This window comes from Rhipicephalus sanguineus, chromosome 5 (assembly GCF_013339695.2).
Source record: "Rhipicephalus sanguineus isolate Rsan-2018 chromosome 5, BIME_Rsan_1.4, whole genome shotgun sequence".
NCBI classification, from domain to species: domain Eukaryota; kingdom Metazoa; phylum Arthropoda; class Arachnida; order Ixodida; family Ixodidae; genus Rhipicephalus; species Rhipicephalus sanguineus.
In genome coordinates, this window is record NC_051180.1 from 41,429,621 (window position 1) to 41,452,034 (window position 22,414).

Genomic DNA, 22,414 nt, shown 5'->3' on the forward strand with positions numbered 1-22,414 from the left:
TGAAGCCGCCGCGGCCGGGATTCGATCCCGCAACCTTCGGGTCAGCGGTCGAGCGCCATAACCACTAGACCACCGTGGTGGGGCATTGGAGCCGGGAAATGAAAACTCCAACTACAGCAATACACGCTGCACACTGGTAGCGGCGAACAGGGCGTCGGCCGTCGTTAAAAACTGCTCAACGTTAAGGCGTGTCGGCATTTTTACATGCGGCATCGAACATTCGAGCATTATCGCTGGTGGCCGCGTCAGTTCCAGAATGAACTCAATGTTCGCGTTTGCGCGCTCAAGCCTATAAGGAGATTCTGAAGTAGTCTGGAAAGTCCCCAGACATTCGGGCGCGGTTTGTGCAAGACACTGATTATACGTGTAATGGACCAGTTACATAAGCATAGCAAAAGAAGCGCGCGTGGTAATACACTTAACAACAGCAGGAGAAAAGTACTTCACGGTTGCAAGTGCTGCAAAAACAAGTGTTGCCAGAGTTCCAAGCCGCACGTGTAAACGCGTGCTCACCTTTCGCTACGTAACAGACGTGCTCGATCACTTTGACGGGCGAGCAGATCCACTCGAGAAGGTCCGGCATCATTTCCAGGCAGTCGGCGTATGCGTCCACCAGCGGCTTCCGGCACTTCTCGTAAGGCTCGCCCATGCGACGGTTGCACACGTTCACCAGGTTGTGCAGCCACCGGATGGCTCGGCGGATTGCAGCGACTGCGAGAGCAGCGGCGACGCACGACGATGCCGACAATCAGGAGCATCAATAGACAACTTGCACTTGACGTCAGGGATGCAAATACTGAACGTACTGGTACTCCAAGATGGCGGCTTTGATGACATCAAGGAAGCAAACAAATTGCGGTTAACCTGTTTCAATGTTATAATGACGTGGCAGGAACGTTATTGTCCTCTGTGCGTGAATAACGAAAGAATCGGCATGTGATTTTCTGATAACATCAATGCGACATCACAAACTTCGCGTCCCCCCCATGCTGATCCTCCAGCACGGCGGATTTAGTGACGTCAATGCAACCCATCTATAGACATCCCATCTAGAATAACATCATACCAGTGGCAATCTGGTTTTGAAGATTATTCTGGAGAAGATAGATAGGCTTGAAGATGGTCATGGAGAAGAGAAGACAAAGGTATTGGCCGCGAGATCGACTTATAGGTGGCAACATCGTCGCTCCGTTAGTGTGGATACGTCGCCCGTGCGGTGTGTGAAAGTGCACGGGGCTGCTGTTTCTATCATTCTGCGCTCCGTAGCTGTCGAACACGTTTCAATTACCACTGGAAGCGTTTTATGCCGGGTTCCACGAAGACTTCAGTGACGTATTTCCGACACGGAAATGACGTCGAAAAAATGCACGTGATCAGGTGGCAAATAAAAACTTAAAGAAAAAAGCTCCATCAACGGGATTCGAACCCACGACCTCTCGGTCCGCGACATGCCTAGCAAGCTATCCATTGCGCCACCGTCACACACTGTGGAGACTTTACAAACGCGCCTTTTATATCTCACACCTTCCTCTCACAATGGACTCGGTCGGTGGGGTGGTGTCAAGATAGATAGACGGGCTAGATGGTATCGCATTATGATATAAAACTTTGAGCGCAGAAAAACTTCTTCGTCTTGCGTCCTTTATTTGTGCTGAAAGTTTTATATCATAATGAGGCGGTGTTGCCGTCTGAGAGATGTAAAGTGAAGTAATGCATCATGACCGTGGCCTCCGCGATTAGCTCCTGCAACGCATCGTTGCCACGCGTCTGTCCCATTCGGCGCGTTTCGAATAGCAGAAGTCAAATTTTGTCAATGCCTTAACACACTGCGAGTTGGCGATCCTCGGCCTCGCTCATAGCATCCATCCATATGAAAAAATAGCGGCTGCGACGCGCACCTGCCTCTGTAACACCACGTTCCCGCTTACGCTCGCCCCGAAAAAAACCGCGGCTGGGCTAGAGGGGAGGTACGATGCGCGCTGCGTTTCCCTTCAGTCCGGCCCCGGAGTTCTGCTTACTCTTTAACATGTCGCGGAATGGCGACCTTAGTCGTCGGGTTGCCACCAAGCATCAACTTGGGTACATCCACGTTAAACGGTGCTACAGCTGCGAAACACCAATAGACACTGAGCAAGCTCTCTTATATCAATGTAGTACAGTAAACACTCAACTACTTCTGTAAGGACACGTTTTACTTTCGTGGTATACCGATTCTTATGATGGATTCTTATGATGGTTTTTGTTCGGTTATGCAACGCCGCACATATTCACAGCGGCAGATATAACCTTTCAATCATATGCCGGCGACGCTGAATATCGTGGCTTGTTTTCAAATGTCGGAACGGCAAGCCGCCTTTCAATGGTGCGCATCAAGCATTTCGACCACGGTGCGTTTGAGCGTTTGCTGACGAAAAGTGTTGATGCTCTGTCAAATACGATAACACGTTCGTTAATCCTAGTCTGTAATCTGTGCATTAACGTTTGTTGCATGCGTAGTTGCTTATGTTTCTACGTACTTCCGCGAGTAAAAGAATAGAGTGTCCAAGCACGCATTTCGTTGTAAATCCTTCATGCGCCACCTTCACAGTGAATGAAAGGTTTGTTCGGGCTAGCTGCGAGTGGCTCTATAGAATGCCGGCGGTATTCCGTAGAATACCGTCGCCAGCGAACGATCGGCCGCTTTTCGTTCAAGTGCTGCTACAGCAGCACCTGAACGAAAGACGGCCGATCGTCCAATCTTCGCAGAGCGTTAGAAAGTGTTTGCCTATCTGAAACAAATCACCATATAAGTTTATACTAGACTAGTTGGCTGTCCCACGTCCGCTGCCCTGAACACAAGGTAAACGTAAGGAGCTCCGCGTTTATTACATGTTTTAAAACAGAAATGACCACCAGCTTGTCTCCATGTTCTTCGTACATCTAGCCCGGCGATAGCCCTCCATATTGCCACGTCGTCGCAGTAAGGGCCAGCTCGCATTCTTCGTCTGTTAAAACACAGAAATAGCAACGAAAACGGGTGGGCGATCGCGGACTGTTTGCCACACTCGAGCATTCCAGCGTTATGTATTTGTACAGAGACGAAGTTCGCTATTCTCTATTCTCCGGTGCACGGTATATTGACGCTCCTCGCTGCTTGGTGGAATGGGATGTTTGTGCAAATAACTCGAGGCGCAAGACATGTTGCCCTGTGCACGCCATGAGAACTAGCTTGTGTCGACAAACCGGTCGACAAACCGGTCGAGCAATTTTTACTTATCTGCGCGGATGCCTTGGGGATACACTGAGCACTGTAGTAATACCGCATCTCAAATATAGACGCACTTATCTCTTTCTTTTGAACAGAGAAATGCGTACAAATCACAGGGCAAGTGATTTCGTTGCAAGCGTAAGATGTGTGTGTGTGTGTGTGTGTGTGTGTGTGTGTGTGTGTGTGGCGTGCGTGCGTGCGTGCGTGCGTGCGTGTGTGTGTGTGTGTGTGTGTGTGTGTGCGTGCGTGCGTGTGTGTGTGTGTGTGTTTGTGTGTGTGCGTGTGTGCGTGCGTGCGTGTGTGTGTGTGTGTGTGTGTGTGTGCGTGCGTGTGTGTGTGTGTGTGTGTGTGTGTGTGTGTGTGTGTGTGTGTGTGTGTGTGTGTGTGTGTGTGTGTGTGTGTGTGTGTGTGTGTGTGTGTGTGTGTGTGTGTGTGTGTGTGTGTGTGTGTAAAGAGCAGCCGTAATAGTGCATACAACGATTTTCAGAGCACTTCGTTGCTGATGCACGCTTGTGATCACAGAGAGTGATCAAAGAGTTTGCCCGTGAGGCACTCATACCGAGTCATTATATATGCATGCTGTTTTCGCCGCGTCCAAACTTTAAACTTTGCTGCCCGGTTACGCTTCACCGAACGATTAGTGGCCCTTTCTGCCAAAGCACATAGTCGATTTAACAAAGTGTACGGTGCTTCGTGTGTGCGAGTTAGCGGCACGGCCAAAACTTCATTTGTGGAGATGTTCTCATCCTGCTTGCGTCTTGTGTAAAGGACTCTGAAGCTTTCGAAAATTTAATGCCACATACTGCCCCCCCCCCTCCTGCCAATGCACACTTCCGTTTTAATCCCAATTGGAACTGACAGTGTAAACAAACAAAAACAAATAAATAAATAAGTTACTCTCACACGTAGAAAACTCTGCAAGTAATTAGTTTTTCTAGCCACGAATGACGTATACACCGCATACTGTATTGTTTGAAAGCAAGACTGTTTTGACTGCGGTACGCGATTAGTGAATCTTCCACGCAGTTGGGCTTAAAACAAGAGCTCCAAAATACAATCCCAATCCAAGTGAATCTTTCACGAAGTCGACCGATAACAGAAACTGTAACGCCGCGGAGAGCAGGCGCAACTGGGCGCCAACGCCGATCCACCATCGCCATCCATCGTACGCCGATAGATTACGCGAACAAGCATTTAAAATTTAAAGTATGGCCCAGAGCGGCAAACTCCGTCCTACGTTGGAATCACGGCGACAAGGGTACATCGGGAAACTAGTGCACACCACTCCAAAGTCTCGGACGGCAATCACCGGAACGACGATTGACCAGAAAAGCCAGATTAGTGGCCCCTCCCGTTCCTCCCAACAGTGGACTATCGGCAACGAACCTGACCGTCAGTCCTCACTGAGGCCCCTATATATCAGGGCATGGAGAAGAAGAACGCGAACTCCAGACGTAACAGGAAGTCGGGCCGAACTACAGGCTTGTTTAGTAGCTAAATTACATTCAAGCCATAATCTCATCAATGCACGCAGGCTAAATACACCAAGAAAAAGAAAACGGCGATACGTGCGATGCCTCAACTTCCAGAATGCCACTCACTTTGTTTGCGCACTCCGTTCTCGAATAGAGCGCGGTAGTCTGCAATGATCTGCGCTTTGCACCAATGTTTGTCTCATCTCTTCTTTGTGGGCCGTCCTGGTTTGCGCTTATGTTTTCACCTTAAAAGTTACGTGCCAACTAGGCCCAACCGAATTTTTACTGCGCTTTGCGAATCGACGCGGATGCGAGCGCAGCGAACGAATGTACGTAACACTGTAGCTGGCTGTTAAATTACGCGCAATGAAAGCGAGACGGCTTAGACAATAGACCATTTTCATAATTGTAAAGCTAGCTTCTGTGCTATGCAGTTCGCCCAATTAATGGTGGCATAGTCACTTCTGCAAAGAATGTGTTCAAGCCTAGTTTGCTTGCACTATATGACGCGGAAAATGTAGACTCAGCTCCCCTGACACAAGCACGCACAGTAGACAAGCCCCAGCACGTGCAACCAGCACCTCCTCTCCACTTGAAGCACAACACGTGGCGCCATTAGTTGGGCGAATGTGCAGCGCAGGAAAGTGCACTTGCGGAGAACGAAACGCTAAAGAAATACCCAGGGAACTCGAGTTTTCTTCATCTCTTTTTCGAGACGCTACAGCACGCTTAGTGTGCTATACCAGCACAACATTGACCACCGATTACTTGGTCATAAAGTCGATCAGATTTTCTTCACAAACACTTCAATTATTAAAAGTGAAGAAGTGTTTCTGACAGTTCACACTCACTAAACGAAAGACCGTGATAGGCTGGAATCACTCAATCTATTGATGTTGTATACTCCGCTCCAACACAATTTCCTGTGGGACCCTGGATGAGAGGCTCCACCCACGGTAACTAGGGAGCCTTACGGGACTTTTTGTTTTTTTTTACTTTTTTTTTCTCTCTCTCCCTGTTCCACCGCATTGTTACTGAGCACTGCCACCGCATTTCGGACGCTCACTTGACCCGCGAGTCCCGATTTCGACGACCAACGGCTGTGACCGCGGCTATTCTGGTGACTGTACAGTGCTATGTTTGTTCGCTTTATTTGCTTGTTTGTTGTTCTTTTCAAGGTATACGTTCGCCCAATAAGAAGCTTAGTGGTGACTCATAGTTCGACATTATCATGGTTCACCACCGTCATTACGACGTGACAGTATATTGCGTTCGAAATCATTCAAACGATGCATTTGCAAAGTCACAATGCCGTTTCAAGACATATGGGCGATGTAATAGGCAAGTTCATGGACAGTCCATCAGACAAGCGCCATACACTTGCCAGAGTTTCTCTAAGTAAACTTCTTTAACAAATGTTATGCATTGTTGTGCATGGTTATGCAAGCGTTATGTTATGCCCACAGCAGCAACCGTTGCCCGTTTAGATTCGGGATTCTATATATATACCGCAGTATTCGCTTCACGCGTACTACAACCTGAATTAAGAACGGCTGTCTCGCACTTGAATAGGAGATTGCGCTTACGCAGTTTCCGACACATGCAGCAAGAGCGTGGATGGCGCACGATAATGACTCTGTACAAGCAATAAACAATCACCGGTAAACAAAAAAAAACTAAGAGCGAAAAGAAAAACAAGATAACAGACAGAGAGAGAATGAATAGATGCATTGCTCAGAACAATAAAGTCAATGTCGATAACATACGTACAGATTTCATTGAAGAGATTCTTGATTGACAGGAATGCCTTTTTCATGAGAGTTCCGAAGTCCAGAAGCACCTTTATGACTTTTTTAACTCGGTCGTAGACAGCTGCAAAAGCGAAGCAATAATAATAATTACTGGGGTTTAACGTGCCGAAACAACGGTATAATTATGAGGGACGCCGTAGTGGAGGACTCCGGAAATTTCGACCACCTGGGGTTCTTTAATGTGCACCTAAATCTAACTACACGGGCCTCAACCATATTCGCCTCCATCGAAAATGCGGCCGGCCGCTGCCGGGATTCGATCCCGTGACCTTCTGGTCAGCAGTCAAGCACCATAACCAGTAGACCACCGTGGTGGGTCCGAAAAAAAAAAACAACGAAGCAAACAAAAGAATAATAAGCGAGTTCACGAGGCCTGCAGACTTTTTGCAGTTCTGCTCTTTGTACAAAAGCAAACATCCATGTTTGTTACGGCTACATTATGTATCTGGCCGCGCAACAAATATGGCGCCATTCGAAGTTAATGAGCACTTAAATAGTAGTTTATTGCCGTCAATTACAGTTCACAGTAGACCAGCTAATATTTATACTATTTCGGCTCAACGCTTACCCCCGCCCTAAGCACAGTCAGACCAAACGTTTCGACGCTTCCTGTAAAGATGAATGGACACTGGATGCCTAGCGAAACAGCAAAAAACTGCGTTAGTGTTCGCTCTCCCGACTGTTCCTTCTTAATGTTAACTTGTTCTTCAAAAAAGGAGTCAAGTGAACTTTGCATATGTAGGTTCCCGAAAAAGGAAAACAAATGCACTGTGGCTGTTGAGTCTGAAATTGTGATTGTAAAAATAACACGATTAGAACGAAACGCGCTATATCGTAAGGAAAGCAACTCGAAAAAAAAAAAAAACAGCGTACACAAGGCGCATATAAATGTATGCCGGTAAACGCGTTTGAACCAATAAATATCTTAAAACTTTTCTTCGTTTTTGCAGCAGCATGAATTGGTGATACCGGTTGTGCTTTCAGAAAGTAATCGTGTGTATATTCTTTGATATCGTCGGTGGAGCTTAATTATTTATCTTGTGTGCAGGACCTTCGTACGAAAACACGACGCACACACACACGCCTATACGAGATGCAAACTTGACTGTGACGTCACAATTTCCTAATAACCTCTTATGTGAAATACTGTAGAAATACGTATTATATTCACGACAGACCAGTCATTCATGTAACTCACAGACATATTTAACAGGTTTACATAACGACGCAAGATAACCCCAGTTCCATATGTATACATATATACCGACCGCCGGACGTGCTCACGTATAGAGTCATTTTTCACGTCACTATACTGTCCTATATGCTTATTAAGCATGAAGTCACTTGGCTACTTATAAATGAAGGAAAGAAGGTGACTTTTAAGGGCTAGTTTTTCTTTGTTAGACACAATAATAATGAGAACTAACAGACAATAATGTCGAGGAAAGTATAGGGGGTTTTATTTGTAGTAATTAGAATATAAATGTGAAGAAAGTAAAGTGGACTAAAAGGTAACTTACCACCTGCAGCGACCGAACCTGCGACCTTCGAATAACGCCTCCGATGCTCTACGACTGAGCTACGGCGGCGGTCATCCTCTCGTCCACTTTATGGGGTATATATGTGCATTTTAAACCTAGCAGTGTTAGTCAGCGCCGATCGCAGCCATGGCGGCGAGTGTGGAACACTCTTTTTTCTGCCTGTTGGCGTCACGTAGCACGTGATATTTTTGCGAGCCGGCAACTGACCAATAATCCCTCGCATACTACCTGAAGGCATCAAGTCTGCCAGAACGGAACCCTCGCTATGAATGAAGGAAAGAAGGTGACTTTTAAGGGCTCGTTTTTCTTTGTTAGACACAATACTAATGAGAACAGACAATAGTGCCAAGGAAAGTATATGGGGTGTTATATGTAGTAATTAGAATATAAATGTGAAGAAAGTAAAGTGGACGAAAATATAACTTGCCGCCGGCCGGGACCGAACCTGCGACTTTCGAATAACGCGTCCGATGCTCTACCACTGAGCTACGGCGGCGGTCATCCTCTCGTCCAATTATGGAGTATATATGTCCATTTTAACCTAGGAGTGTTAGTCAGCGCCGATCGCAGCCATGGTGGCGAGTGTGGAACGCTCTGTTTTCTGCCTGTTGGCGTCACGTAGCACGTGATCTTTTTACAAGCCGGCAGCTGACCAATAATCCCTCGCATACTACCTGAAGGCATCAAGTCTGCCAGATCGAGACCCTCGCTATGAATGAAGGAAAGAAGGTGACTTTTAAGGGCTCGTTTTTCTTTGTTAGACACAATATATTAGCTACTTATAAGAGCTTATAACACCGCTAAACGCACTTGCGAGGCAGCATATACGTATACCGCACTTTTTTTTTATTGCGAAGCATTTCTTAGCGAACCCAGGGCACTTTGAGCGTTTCTTTCTATCTATCTATCTATCTATCTATCTATCTATCTATCTAGCCGCCTACGTCTGGGTGCTCTCGTGATCGCCTCCTTAGCTTGGTGTCGACCAAAATTAACATGGGAGGGTAAGAAGCTTTGACGAATATGACTGTCTGCTCATGACATGAATAACGTGAAAATCCTGCCGCGTACGTCGTCAAACCCTTTGCTCCATACAGGTGTGGCACACCCGTTTACCACGGGCCACGGTAAGCGGGTATGCGTCACAGGTGATTGACACTTTATATCTACCCAGGAATGGCGAGAACACTGAAATGCGAGAGCGTTAAAAACAACCGACATCGACAGTGTTGACCCGACGAACGCAAAGAATAAAAATGAGGATCCCAGCAGGAATCGAACCCAAGCATTCTGCGTGGGAGTCAGGTATTCTACCATAGAGCCACGCCACACCTTGAAACTGCTTTGGAAAATGATTCTATGCAGACGTAATGTCGGTGTAACGTCAATTGTGGTTGCAGTGCTGGTTATCTAGTTTTATAATGAAGCAATAAACATTACATATGTATTCCTATGATACAGGCGTCATCCCGGGTTAATGCCAATTGTGGTTACTGTGGTGGCTCCGCTTCAATAAAGTCTAATAAGCATTACATTTGTATCCCTATGATTCAGCAAGCTATATTCAAGCGTTGCTCGACCCAGGAGGAATACGCTAACGAAAGTTACGAATGATATTCACATCATCTCCCCGTAAAGTGCACTTCATTTTGATAATACTGACGTCTCAAGTGAGTGCTGACGTTACGTCAGACCATAAGTTACCATTTAAACGCCAGTTTAGTCGACGTGCCTGGTAAAGTCACGATGTACACACAGCTACTACGCTTGCAAAAACACGTCGATCCATCTCGTAACGCTTGGCTCAAAGCCAAAAAATGCAGCACAGACAACTAACTACTCGCTGACTGCTTCGCATAAAAGCGATTCCCTCAAAGCGTGAGGTCGGCCGAATTTTTTTACCTTGAAACATCTCTCTCTCTCTTTCGCCCTGGTATATCGCCCAGTGTACGCCCAAGCAAAGGCGTTTCACGAAGACGCGCAAAGTATGTCTCTCATCGAGCAGCCATGGCACAGAATGTGTCTCTATAAGGTTGTTAAAAAAGTATATGATCGCTTGCGTCTTACCACGCCCTACTTGTGCCCGTCACTTTTCCTCCGCCATTCGTCTTCATTTCACTATGAGCACGCGCGAAATATATGAAATATTTGAAATATATGAACATATACTATGAACATACACGACGACGCGTATAACACACTCTGTCGGCTGTGTTGCATACATCAAGCCCACCCGCTTCAGTCAGCCCGAAAGTGTATGAGCGTGGAACCGACGCCTCGGCGCAATTTGTCCTCATGTCACCTGTCTGTCAATCATCATTCAGCATTATATACATGCGTGGCCGCACAGCGCGTAGGCACGTCCGTCGCTGCTAAGCTGACGCCTGACACTATTATACGCTACCTCGCCTTATTTGTCTATATACCTGCATCCCCCATGTGAGTGGCACAGTAGGGAGCGTAAACGTGTATGTAGCGTTGATGAAAAAAAAAATAATAAAAGCGATACAGAAAGAAAAGGCGCGTCGCGGTTATGAATTAGTGAGTAATGCGGGTGTTGAATGAATACTGCACACTATAGGCGGCGCCTGCGGCGTTGTTTGCTGTGAGCAGCATAGGCGTGCGCACGGGGGGGGGGAGGCAAGGCGGTGCCCCCCCCCCCTAGTCACCTGGGAGGGGGGGGGGCACCCCCTTTTTCCTGTGTAAACGCGCATATATATTGCCGTGGCAGGAAAATAAAAAGCCAGTTGTAAGTTCAGCGCTGTGTGTGTCTCTTCTTTGCTCGTCCTCGTTGTATGCGCTGTGAAACCTTCGGATTATGCTGCACCAACTAGCCCAACGCTCAACCTTAGTAAGCTCTTTAACGCTATCGCGTTAGAAGGCCTTTGTGCCAGAGACATGGTATTGCCGAAAGTAGGATAAAGTGATAGAGGCGCTAACAGAACAGAAAGCTATTGAAAGCACACCTACTTTGGCGCAAGAAAAAATTTGAAGTGGTGATTACAGTTGACCGATATTTAAACGACGTTGGCAAAACTTGCCACTGCGGCCTCTCCCCAGCATTTCATCAGCTGAAGAAGCAAAACAATGCGAACGTTACTGAATAATTCGTGAAACCCAGAGCTATACCGAGGCTAGTCAGAAAGCCGTCTCAGAGTGTAAGGTTTCGGATTAACTTCAGTAACTTGAGGTCTTCTGACGCGCATCCAAATTTAAGTACGCAAGAATTTGCACCCCCATCTGTATGCTTTCGCAGAGGCCATGTACCGAACCCACGACCTTTCGCTGAGTGAAGTAGAACCCTGCTTCCGTATCTCACCTTTGAGAGGGGAGGTGGCCACCTCGAGCATTCGTCGCGTCTCGTTGGCCACTTTCTCTTGACCACAGCTGAGGCCCCGCGACAGGACCTCCACGTTGGCCGCGAAGTTCTCAGCGGGACCCGTCAACACCAGAAAGTAGATGTACGCCATCAGCGCCAGCCGGCCTTCTCCTAAAAAGTGAAAGTGCCAGCGTCGCATGTGCTACAAGGCCCGAGTACGTGGCCATCGTCTAAAACTTGGCTATAGGCTGCTCAAGTTGCTTATCGTTTCTGGTCGTGCGGTACATCATCATAGAACAGTCAGACGTGCCCTGCGACCGCCAGCCTGACTACAGAATGTTTAGAGAAGTTATGTAGTCATAGGTGTGCGCACGGGGCGCAGTAGGGGAAGGGGGAGGGGAAGGGGTGGCCCACCCCCCAATCACCTAAGGAGGGAGGGGCGTGCAAAGTCTGCCCCCTATCGTTATTCAGTCGAACCTATCCCACCATTGTTTAAAGGGCATTGTTATGGCCACGCAGGTCTTTGAAGATAATGGCGCTCGAAGACCCCTCTGTTGAATTCGAACATATGCTTACTCAACAGATGATTCTTTATTAGAGATTATATAACTTTTTAGTTACACTTGTCCGAAGTGCCATTATAAAATGTTTCATTTTGAACCCAAACTAGCCTATGGCTATGGGTCCACGCAGTGTATGCAAACTCTCTGTAAAAAATGTGAGCAATAAAATTCAGTTCAATTCAATTCCAGGAAAGCGATGGACCAAATGCAAGCGATTGTGAGGAGCACGTCGTCGATTCATTTTAATTTTTTCATCCATTGTGAAGCATGTGGGGTTTGGACTCGAGAGGGGAGGGGGGGGGATGCGATGAAATTCGCCCCCCTCCCTTCGTAATGGGGAACCCTGCGCACGCCTATGTATGCAGCATATCATAGGTTCTAAGGACCTGAGGAACGAAAAACACACACCAATGACCGTGCGGTCTACTGTAAAGTTTGTTTCAAGAAGTATGTCCTTAAATCCTCAAAAATAAAGGAACTCGAGTATTTGCTTGCTTCCCTCATAATTACATTTTCTATAACGGCAGACATCTTAATGTGCCTAGAGACATCCACTACAGCTGTAATTAAGGAAACTGAATTAATTATTCGCGGCAACTTTTTGTAAAGCTCGAAGCAGCAATATATGCTCTTCTCAGGAAGGGCTCTCCAATACTCTCGTTTGAACCGACCGCCTGTCTCCACTAATTGAAAAGTTAATTTTAATTAACTTTATAAATAGCGTAATTGATGTATCTAGCCATCCTAAACGTCTGCCGCTACAGAAAGAGCAGTTATGAGGGCAACGAGCAAATATTTCATTTTGCTTATTTTTGAGGATTTTCGGACACATTTCCTGAAACGCCCGGCATATTCCACCGTACAGCCACATGGCCAGCATAAGAGGCATTTGTCCGTCAACAAGCGAAGTCTATGACACGTTTCTTAGCGTGCGACGCTGTGAAAGGTACATGCGCAAGAAGTTCGGTAATTAAAATGTATCATTCAAAAATTTAGAAGAGGCAAACCACCAAGAAGGATAGGCGAAATGAAAGAGCGTCTCTTTCCTTTCGCCTATCCTTCTTGGCGGTTTGCGTCGTCTAATTTTTTGAAGCATGCACCAACTAGCCCAACAACAAGTTTTACTGAAATGTATCAGTTTGTGCGTTTCATAATCCAAGTTCGTCATCGCAACCTATGTTCGTGCGAGTGTGCACTCTCGTGCGGGATGCTGTCTCGTTGAGCCGGAAATGAAAAAGCCAAAACGGAACACAGCGAAAGCCAAAACGATTTACGCCAACGTAATAATAGCTGTAGAGCATATTCCGTGAATTTTTAAGAAATAGAAGCTTTTTTTTTTTTACACTTATTACCGAGGCTACATAACGAGAAGGATCACATGTTTTCCTGTAAAAAACACCAAACTATTTATTGATGCAAACGCGCAAACTATTGAGAGGTATATCTGATAGTCTCTAGAGCAGGGGTGGATCCCGGAGGGAGGGGTGGGGGGGCTTGGACAAGCGCTCACCCCCTTCCCCCCCGGAACATTTTCGCCTACTCCTCTGTGTCCCCCAAGAGCAAATACAGTGAAAACACAAAAGCGTAAGTTTCCCGCCTTCCTCCCCCCCCCCCTCTCCAGGGGCGCCGGCAGAAATTTTTTTCGGGGGGGGGGGGGGGGGGTCACATTCCTTAACTAAAGTAGGGGCCGGGCACGCAGATGTGGCCAAGTGTCATATTTCTTCTCTTTATGGGGTAGGGGGGGGGGGGGGCACGGGCCCGGTGTGCCACCCCCTGGCTACGCCCCTGCCCCTCTCCCCAAAGGAACTCGTCTCGCAATTGTTGTGGGTGGCCGCCACCAGCACAAAAAAAAAATAATAAACTGGCCCCGCCCCCGCTCTACAGCGTTGTACGCTACATGCGTGACACGGCGCACACTAGCCGATTATGGTAAGTAGTCAACGACATAACTTGTACACCTGATCGAACAAGTTATCTCGTGATGCTCAATTACATTATAACGCGCCTGTGCCATAACGTTGGCGTGCAACACAGGGAATTGCGCTTCTCACTCACTGGAGAACAGCTGAGGCAAAGTGAGCAGAATGAGGCATCGGACGGTGTCCGAGAAGGCAGCTCCGAGCATCAGGAACGTTCCGCAAGCGAACACGACCAGGAAGAGAAGGAAACTGGTCGTTTGATATATTCGCACGAGGACCAGGTTGAGGAGCACGGTGAGCAGCGCACCGGCGCAGAAGCCCAGAAAGCTCTTGAGCACTCTGTTCTCGAACGTGCTCGGCTGCAAGGACTTCCTGCGTGCGAATGACCATCCTCACAAATCCTACAAAGGTATAGGCGATTTCTCCGACAAGCTATATTTGCCGAGAAATTGCGTTTTCTTAAATAGCTGCTGCCTCTCCACTATGTGTCTTTTTTTTTCTGCTGGATCTGTTACAGCCTCTCACGGTAGGCGAGCCCAGGGTCCCGCATTAGTAGGGGTACTAAGCCTGGTTCTGTTCCAGCGTCTACTGTAGAGTTACACCACATTTGTGACTCTATCCGGGGCAACACGAGAGATAATTCTGAGCTACAAAACCTTTCGGAATCATCAGACTATTAAGCGCGTTTGCTACGATAAGCAATGATTTCTACTTGAAAGAAGAAGAAGAGAACAACTTTATTGATACATACATGGAGACTGGTGCATATGGGTGAAGCCCCTATTTCAGGGCTCCACTGGCAAGGGAATGACACGAAGAGGCCCTTCAACCCTTAATTTTAATATTCGTGCGCACCGCAGGGTGAGCTATGCGAATTTAAACAAAATCACGCGAGGAAGCTGACATGGAACTGAAAGGGAAAATAAATAGGTAGATAGGATTATAGCAGCGGCTTTCAGCCAACAATAGCCGACATTAAGCCACGCTAGCTAACATTACCCGTCATTTAGCCAACAGTTGGACAACATCCGACAGAGCTGGTAGCACGCGAGTAACTTGATACGGTAATAGGGCATACCCAGCAATTCCGGGCATCGCTTTTAGTTCATCGTTTTTCCCACCACGTGGTGTACAGACCTCGAAGATTCAAAATTCGCGCGTTAACCCACCCCTGCATATCACCCCGCATGACCGACTATGAACCACGGAAAAATACAAAATTATAAAAAAATATCCCGTATATTGCCGTGAAGACGTGTTTTTTGCATTACCGTGAAGCAGTGCCGTCAATCCTACTTGAGCGCCGAAATTCAAATCGAAAATGCAATAATTTTATTAGATGTTGTATATCGAATTATCCTATATATCTAACTAATCGACGTTTTTCTGCGAGTTCAATAGATGCGGGTTACTGTACCATCTGTACTATACATGTGCCAGCTTGCCATCATAAGCTTCAAACAAATGGTTGGATTCGTTGCTATTCCCTGTTACTATTACTGATTCTCTATACGTCAGGTGTTAATGTTAATCACATATGCATACTTTTCTTTAGTTTTAACGTCATCGACATGCACTGTCTCATCGATTTAGCGACAGACGAGGTTCCTACCCCTGCGAACTGCTTTGCTGCAGTTAAGAAAAGCTTTTCAGGAAAAAAAATCCAACCGGCGTAATCACACCAAATTGCAAACACATAGAAAGGTCGTCCTACTGTACATGCCACTAGAGTGCAATTAGCGAATAAATTATCATTGCGCTACAATTCACTTTTTTTTAAGTCACCCCACGAATTTTCAATGGATGCACAAAAGTGTCTCGGAAAAAAAAAATCCAGCGCGCGGATTAAAACTAATCGCGATGTATACAGAATAAGGGCGTTGTCGGGCCCGGATTATGTGCTTCAAGTGCGATTTGCGAAAAAATGAGGCATTGCTCAGTAACCGATTTTTAAAGAATGCTCCCTACAGAGTTGCGCCGAGCGCTTCCTCTTAGGGTCGACTTTGCCGCATTCGCAAATGTCCCAGATTGCTGGAACCGACGGTCAGGAATTCCCGTCGGCGTCATCATACGCCGTGACAAAAAGTGGGTTGAAGACGTCCAGGAAGATACCTTCTTCAGATATTACGCAGAAACAGTCAACTACGATTATCACGCAAGCGAATTGCCGCGTGTAAACAAGTTGCGCGCACTCACAGTAACCGTCCTCCGCCCTGGAAGTCGGCCCTGTCCAGGCGTCCTTTGTGGCAGCAGGCGCAGAAGGAAGCGCACAACACTCGACTTATGAAACGCTGCAGCCTGTACAGCGGCGGGTACACGGGCTGCAGGCCGCACCGGCGCCGCCAAGAGTTGGCCCGCTCCAACTTGTAGCGCTCCAGAGTGCGCCGCACGCTGTGCATGTAACGCTGCTGCTGCGCCCAGAACAGCAGCCGGCCCGTGAAGAGCTTGCGAACCAGTATCGAGCACAGCGTTGTAGCCATGGCGTCTAATCACTGCGTCCTGCGCGTGTACAATTCTCCAGTGACAGGCAACCGCCGAGTCTCCCTGCGTAGTGGTTTGTGCGTACTTAGCGCAAAAGAGACTACAAGTCCGCCAGTCCCCCCCCCCCCCCCCCCCCCCCCCCACTGTGCGTGTGTGGATGTGGGGCGGGGGGTAACTGCAATGGCTAATCCATTTTAAATCTTTTCAGTGCGAAGTGAACTGACTTTACAGGAGCAGTTTTTGGGTCAGCATAAAGAAATCATTTTACGAGTTATAATCGGGGGAAAAAATTCCTGCTGACGTAAAGTACAGGACACGCTATCATCATATAAAGCTATAATCAAGACAAAATATGCAATAAAATCTTAATTATTCTTTTTAAAATGTATAGTTTGTGTGAGGCCACCTACCGTATTTACGAGCACATCGGCAATGCCCAGTGTTGACTTGTGTTGGCGAACTGTCGTTGATGCATTAATGTCGCTAGCAACCCTTTAACATTTTATTTGCATCCATAAATGTATAAAATGCGCAGTATCTCACAATACACTGCAATAAACTCAACTTCAAGCTTGAGTTTCAACATCCCAATCCTATAACACTAATAAAATAATACTTGTATACTAACTGTTATGCACCTTTTTCTATTTTTAGCGCCCCCTTAAGTACTTGGACAACTCAGTATTTTTGTGTGGAACTTGAATACACGACGGAATATAAATTTTGTTCAATATGTTAAGTATTAACGGCACCATCACCCGTCTTACCGCCGACCGAGCAGCATTATTCCACCGTCTCTAAGTTTTTAAGGCACTTGGGGCTTCGTTTTTCTTGCCGAGGCATATTCTACTGCTGCAGCAGGCAACGAGCAACAGATCTTTATCAACGGAAAAGAAAATAATGAAAGAATAAGCGAACGCGGGAATACTCCTCCATAACGTGAACGGTGCTACACACAATAAAACAATGAAATGAAACACCACAGACCCCCGCCACGGTGGTCTAGTGGTTATGGCGCTCGACTGCTGACCCGAAGGTCGCGGGATCGAATCCCGGCCGCGGCGGCTGCATTTTCGGTGGAGGCGAAAATGTTTGAGGCCCGTGTACTTAGATTTAGGTGCACGTTAAAGAACCCCAGGTGGTCGAAATTTCCGGAGCCCTCCACTACGGCGTCTCTCATAATCATATGGTGGTTTTGGGACGTTAAACCCCAGATATTATTATTATTGAAACACCACAGACGTTCGACCGATACACGTCGCTTCTTCTTTTGTATTCTGCATTGCTTATCACTTCTTATTTTCTTTAAGAGTTCATAGCTTCAACCCCCCCTCCCCCTTTGATATGACAAGAATGAAAATAAAGATAATACTCGCAACACCGAACCAGCCTTTCAACAAAGTTGGGCTGCGTGGGCGAAACTTTCAGCAGCCTCTTAACACATATATATGAAGGGAAGTGGGCGTATACAGGTATGTGAAAGCGGGTATGCATAAAAGAATACACCTCGGCTCAAACTCCGGGGCCCAACTTTGGGGAGCCAATGAAGGCTTCATATAGATTGCTGCGTCTCGCTGATCTCTGGACTTCGGGCTTTGGGCGCGCGAAGCCCAGGTGCCCGAAATTAATCCGCAGGCCCCAACAAATAACAACCTCTCTCAGCCCACGATAAAGGCTTACAGCGCAGAAAAAACACGGGCGAAGGAAGAATGAAGACAACAAACAAATATTCCTTCATTCCCTATATTCATGCCTAATACCTAATATTCATTCTTACTTTGTCCGTGTTTTATTCCGCGCTGTAGGCCTTTATCGTGAACCACCAACTTGCCCAAAGAATTACTCGCTCAGCCCGTCTGCTGATTTAGGGAACCCCTTCCCAATCTCTCTCTTATTTATTTATCTTTTTTTTTCCAACTTCGAAAACACTCGACCTGAGGAGTAATTCGCAGCTAATGAACTACTTTCTCAATAGTATATTTAATGCTGTAGACAAACGTTCCTGTACTAAATATGCTGTATTTTGACTTGATATCACGCGGTACTCAGTAGCGTGTCTCACATTAGTTTCAGTATCCGGCGTAAGCCTTTAAGGATCCTGTACCGGTACTCCTATGTAGTGTCGTGGGCATGACATTGGGAATATGTGGCGCGCATTACACTATACGGCGCATTGCGGCGCTTCACGATGCCAGTCATGCATAGGCGTGCGCAGGGTTTCCCTTCAGGAGGGGGGGGGGGCGAGGTTCATCGCAGCGCCCCCCCTCCCTATTAAGTCAATGCATGGGGCACACTTTGCCTCCCCTCCCCCCCCCCCCATTTGTGTGCACGCCTATGCAGTCATGTGCTATTCGCCATTTCTTCGAGCACTTAGTAGACATGGTGCGGCTGGTATGAATACAATAGTGTTACGTGTGCGCTTTTGCTGTAACAGCTAGAAGGCGGTAATGTACACGACACGTTCACTAATGCACGACACGGCATATATGCGATATTGCGTCTCTTACACCTCATGAAGCAAGAGGCACAATGCAGAGGCGGTAACATCTGACATCGCCGAAAGGACGTCCCCGCGGTATTTACAACTGGAAATCGCGTGCACGTAGCGATAACACTGATAATTGTATACGTGTGTTCCCGTGTATGCAGAGTTATCAAGGGTCATTTCCGCAAGTTCATTGTATGCATGCGGTTGTATTTTTTCCGTCGAGACACATGCAAGTGTTCATTTTGCACGGCGGAACAAAATAAAAAAAAAAACATTCTAGTACATAGGCGTGCGCAAGGGGAGAGGGGGGTAGTCAGAAGCACCCCCTCTCCTTCCTTATCACCGCGCTCCAAGTCCGCCCTATTCCTTTACTCAGTCGCACTTGTCCCGTCATTGTTTAAAGGAGTGTTATGGCCGTGCAGGTTTTTGACGATACATGTGGCCGAGGCACATGATATGTTGCACTCAAGAACTATAGTCGCACCTTTACCACCGGAAAGCCGGGGATGAAAGGCGGGTCATTGTGCGATGTGTACGTTCATCGCTTCATTTTCATTTTTGCATCCATGACGAAGCTTGTTTAGTTTAGGACTCGACTCCGTAGAAGAAATGGGGGGGGGGGGGGGGGTAATATGGCTTCTCTTAATTCAGGACCCTGCGCATGCCTTTCGTCGGGTAAGAGTGGCGTATTAAGACTGTCGGAACCACTAATAAAAATTACACAATTTCCCGCTAAAGGGGACCATGAGGCGATGCGAAGCCGGAGCACTTGTACGATCGCGTTCCGTTGGCGTTCTTTGGGCATGCTACCGACCTCGCGTCGTGGAACGCGAAGAGGAACGCTACGCGCGTCTTGTCTTCCCTCTAGCTTGGCCGTTAATTCTCACAGGGCGAGCGGGGAACGCGGTCGGCAGGCGTGCGAGAGGGGGGCAGCGTAGGAGAGGAGAGAGAGGGGGAGAGGACGCGCATGCGCTGGTGCTCATCGAGGCGTTGCGCAGGAGAGAACTTCGGCATGTCTAGCCCGCGTTTCAGAGGAAGAGTGGAAAGAGGGAGGGGGAGAGGGGAATCGGAAAGGGAAAGAGAGGGGGAAGGGTAGAGGGGAGGGGATAGGAAAGTGGAGAGAAGGAGTGGAGAGGGTATGCGCATGTGCAGTAAGGGTGGTCACGCCGCACACCACCACCACCACCGGATTGAACTCCGCCATAAGATACTTCGCATCTAATAATAATTTTTGAGGTTTTACGTCCCAAAACCACGATATGATTATGAGAGACGCCGTAGTGGAGGACTCCGGAAACGTCGACCACCTGGAGTTTTCTAACGTGCACACGGGCTTCTATCATTTCGCCTCCATCGAAAGGCGGCCGCCCCGGCCGGGAGTCGATCACGCGACCTTCCGGTCAGCAAGTCAAGCACCATAAACACTAGACTATATCGCGGCAGCTTGACAGAACGACCATCCTGTAATTATTCTGGTATGCAGCATAGAGCATCAATTATAGGAAAACGGCGCATATAAGTACCCATGTGACTTCGAGGGCCGCATTTTCTTTGTCCCGTACAACAACGCCGCCACCGAAGTCAGCAACTCACAACAAGCCTCGCTTTGATAAAAACGCGAAATAGTAATTTATACGGGATCAAAAATGTGGCTTGTATTGAAAACTAGTACCAATCACAGGCAAAGGAAAAGTACAGATATTGAACGGTCATGCAAGGAATTTCCGGTGTTCACACTATATGCAAAAGTCATTAAAAAAATTTTCGCGCTAATTAACGAAAGAAAAAGCATTCAACACGAATTTCCTGCGAACAATGCGACGCACGCGTGTCGCTATGTATAGTGTTAAGCACGATACAGCAAAGCATGCCGGTCTCTTAAATTTAGACGTAGATGTAGATCCTAGAATTTTGGCTCACACCCAACGTGGGGGATTGACCAAGGATCGGGTAACTTAAATAAAATATTTAACATATGGATAAGACAATAATTTGTTCTTTTTTTAATCGCTATTTTTTTAAATAAAAAGGGGAGGGGAGTCGAATTGATTCTTAGCAAATAAGAATTTAACAATGCGAAAGAAAATATAATGGAGCATACTTTAGTTGACTATGAAGTTTTGGATCCGTGGTTATTGTGTCAATCTCATTACCTGTAGTATGAAATCTTAAACGGCCTTGCATACTTTCCCGTCACTTTGCTCAAGGGTCAGTGCACCTAGGAATAGCAAATTTGACGGTGTTAAATCTAATCAAATGATGCGTAACGGTGATCCTAGAGATCGCTTTCTTAATGCGGAAAACCTTCGACAAGAGATCAGAAAGTGTTCTATTGTTTCATCTTCCCTACCATAGGCGTGCGCACAGGGGGGGGGGGGGGTCAGGAGGGGCGTCCGCCCTCCCTAATCACCTAAGAGGGGGGGGGGGGGGGCAAAATCTGCCCCGTACATTGACTTCGTAGGGGGGGGGGGGCGCTCCGATGAACCTTGCCCCCCCCTGATGGGGTACCCTGCGCACGCCTATGTTCCCTACAATAAGAACAAAGCGGAGAGGACGCCATGACATGGTGCACTTTTCCAGGGCGTCAATAGGTGATTAAAATCCGGGGAATTTCTTAGGGACGGTACGGAGAATTCTCGCATCATCATTTGCCTCCGAAATCTAGCCGATACGATAAAAGCTGATGTATAAGGAGAATATTAATAGCTGGTCCGTATAACGACGCTTTCGCCAGTTCGTCAGCAGTTTCATTTAGAGATAGGCCCCTACGCCCAGGTAACCATATATCTAAGCGAACATACTTTAATAAGGATTTGAACTCTTTCGATAATTTCGAATCACAAGATGCCCTGAGCGCACAGCACAAGGATAAAAAGTTATTGCTACTGCGGAGTTTTGTTGATGGAGGGGCCAATACTGTCGCTAAAAATTCTGCAATAAAGATGGGTGTAAAATCTGGAATACGGAGGGAAAAGGACCAGTCTAGAATAGGGCAGCATATATGACACTCTTTTTTTCTCTCTGCGATGCGTCCGTCGCAATGATGATATTTGCTTGACATTCTTAAGAGGTAGTCCTTAAAGTACAAGTCATTAAAGTACATCTGGAGAGACTCTTTCTCATTACAGATAAGAATAACCTTCCTTATCTGAAAGGTCAGTGGATCGAGAAGTGATTGTACAAACTTTAGTCTAGGTGTGTTAAATATAGGCCAATGAAAATAAATCATGTTTCGAAATGAAAACTGCTTGGTTACGCCTTAAAGGAGACTCATATGCCCTTATATATATGTACATCCAGTATTCTGAATCTAGTTATGAGTGAAGGAATTCTAGCTTCCAGATACAAAACATTATTCGCTACAACTTTAGGCAGCCCTAAGCACATTCTCAGTACCCGCTTCTCCAGAAGAACGAGGGGACAAAACTTATAAGTAAATGCCTCCAAAGTATAAAACCCACCCAAATTCTAGTACAAGTCTTACATGCATGTGGTCTCATAAATGTACAATTATAAATCTCACTTCTTTTCTCTCTGCGTCGGAGATGGGGAGAAAACGTTATTAGCTAA

General features: G+C 46.9%; 1 protein-coding gene across 1 annotated transcript in view; it reads right to left on the reverse strand.

Moving 5' to 3' along the window:
• LOC119394628 (DC-STAMP domain-containing protein 2-like) overlaps positions 1–16,355 on the reverse strand; it is a 64,401-nt gene extending 48,046 nt beyond the window's left edge. Inside the window, exons 1-4 of the mRNA XM_037661946.2 lie at positions 16,072–16,355; positions 14,012–14,247; positions 11,394–11,564; positions 514–711 (exon numbers count right to left, since the gene is read on the reverse strand). Of these exons, the coding sequence (XP_037517874.1) occupies positions 514–711; positions 11,394–11,564; positions 14,012–14,247; positions 16,072–16,355 (889 nt within the window). The remainder of the gene's footprint in view (positions 1–513; positions 712–11,393; positions 11,565–14,011; positions 14,248–16,071) is intronic.
• Positions 16,356–22,414: the final 6,059 nt, after the last annotated feature.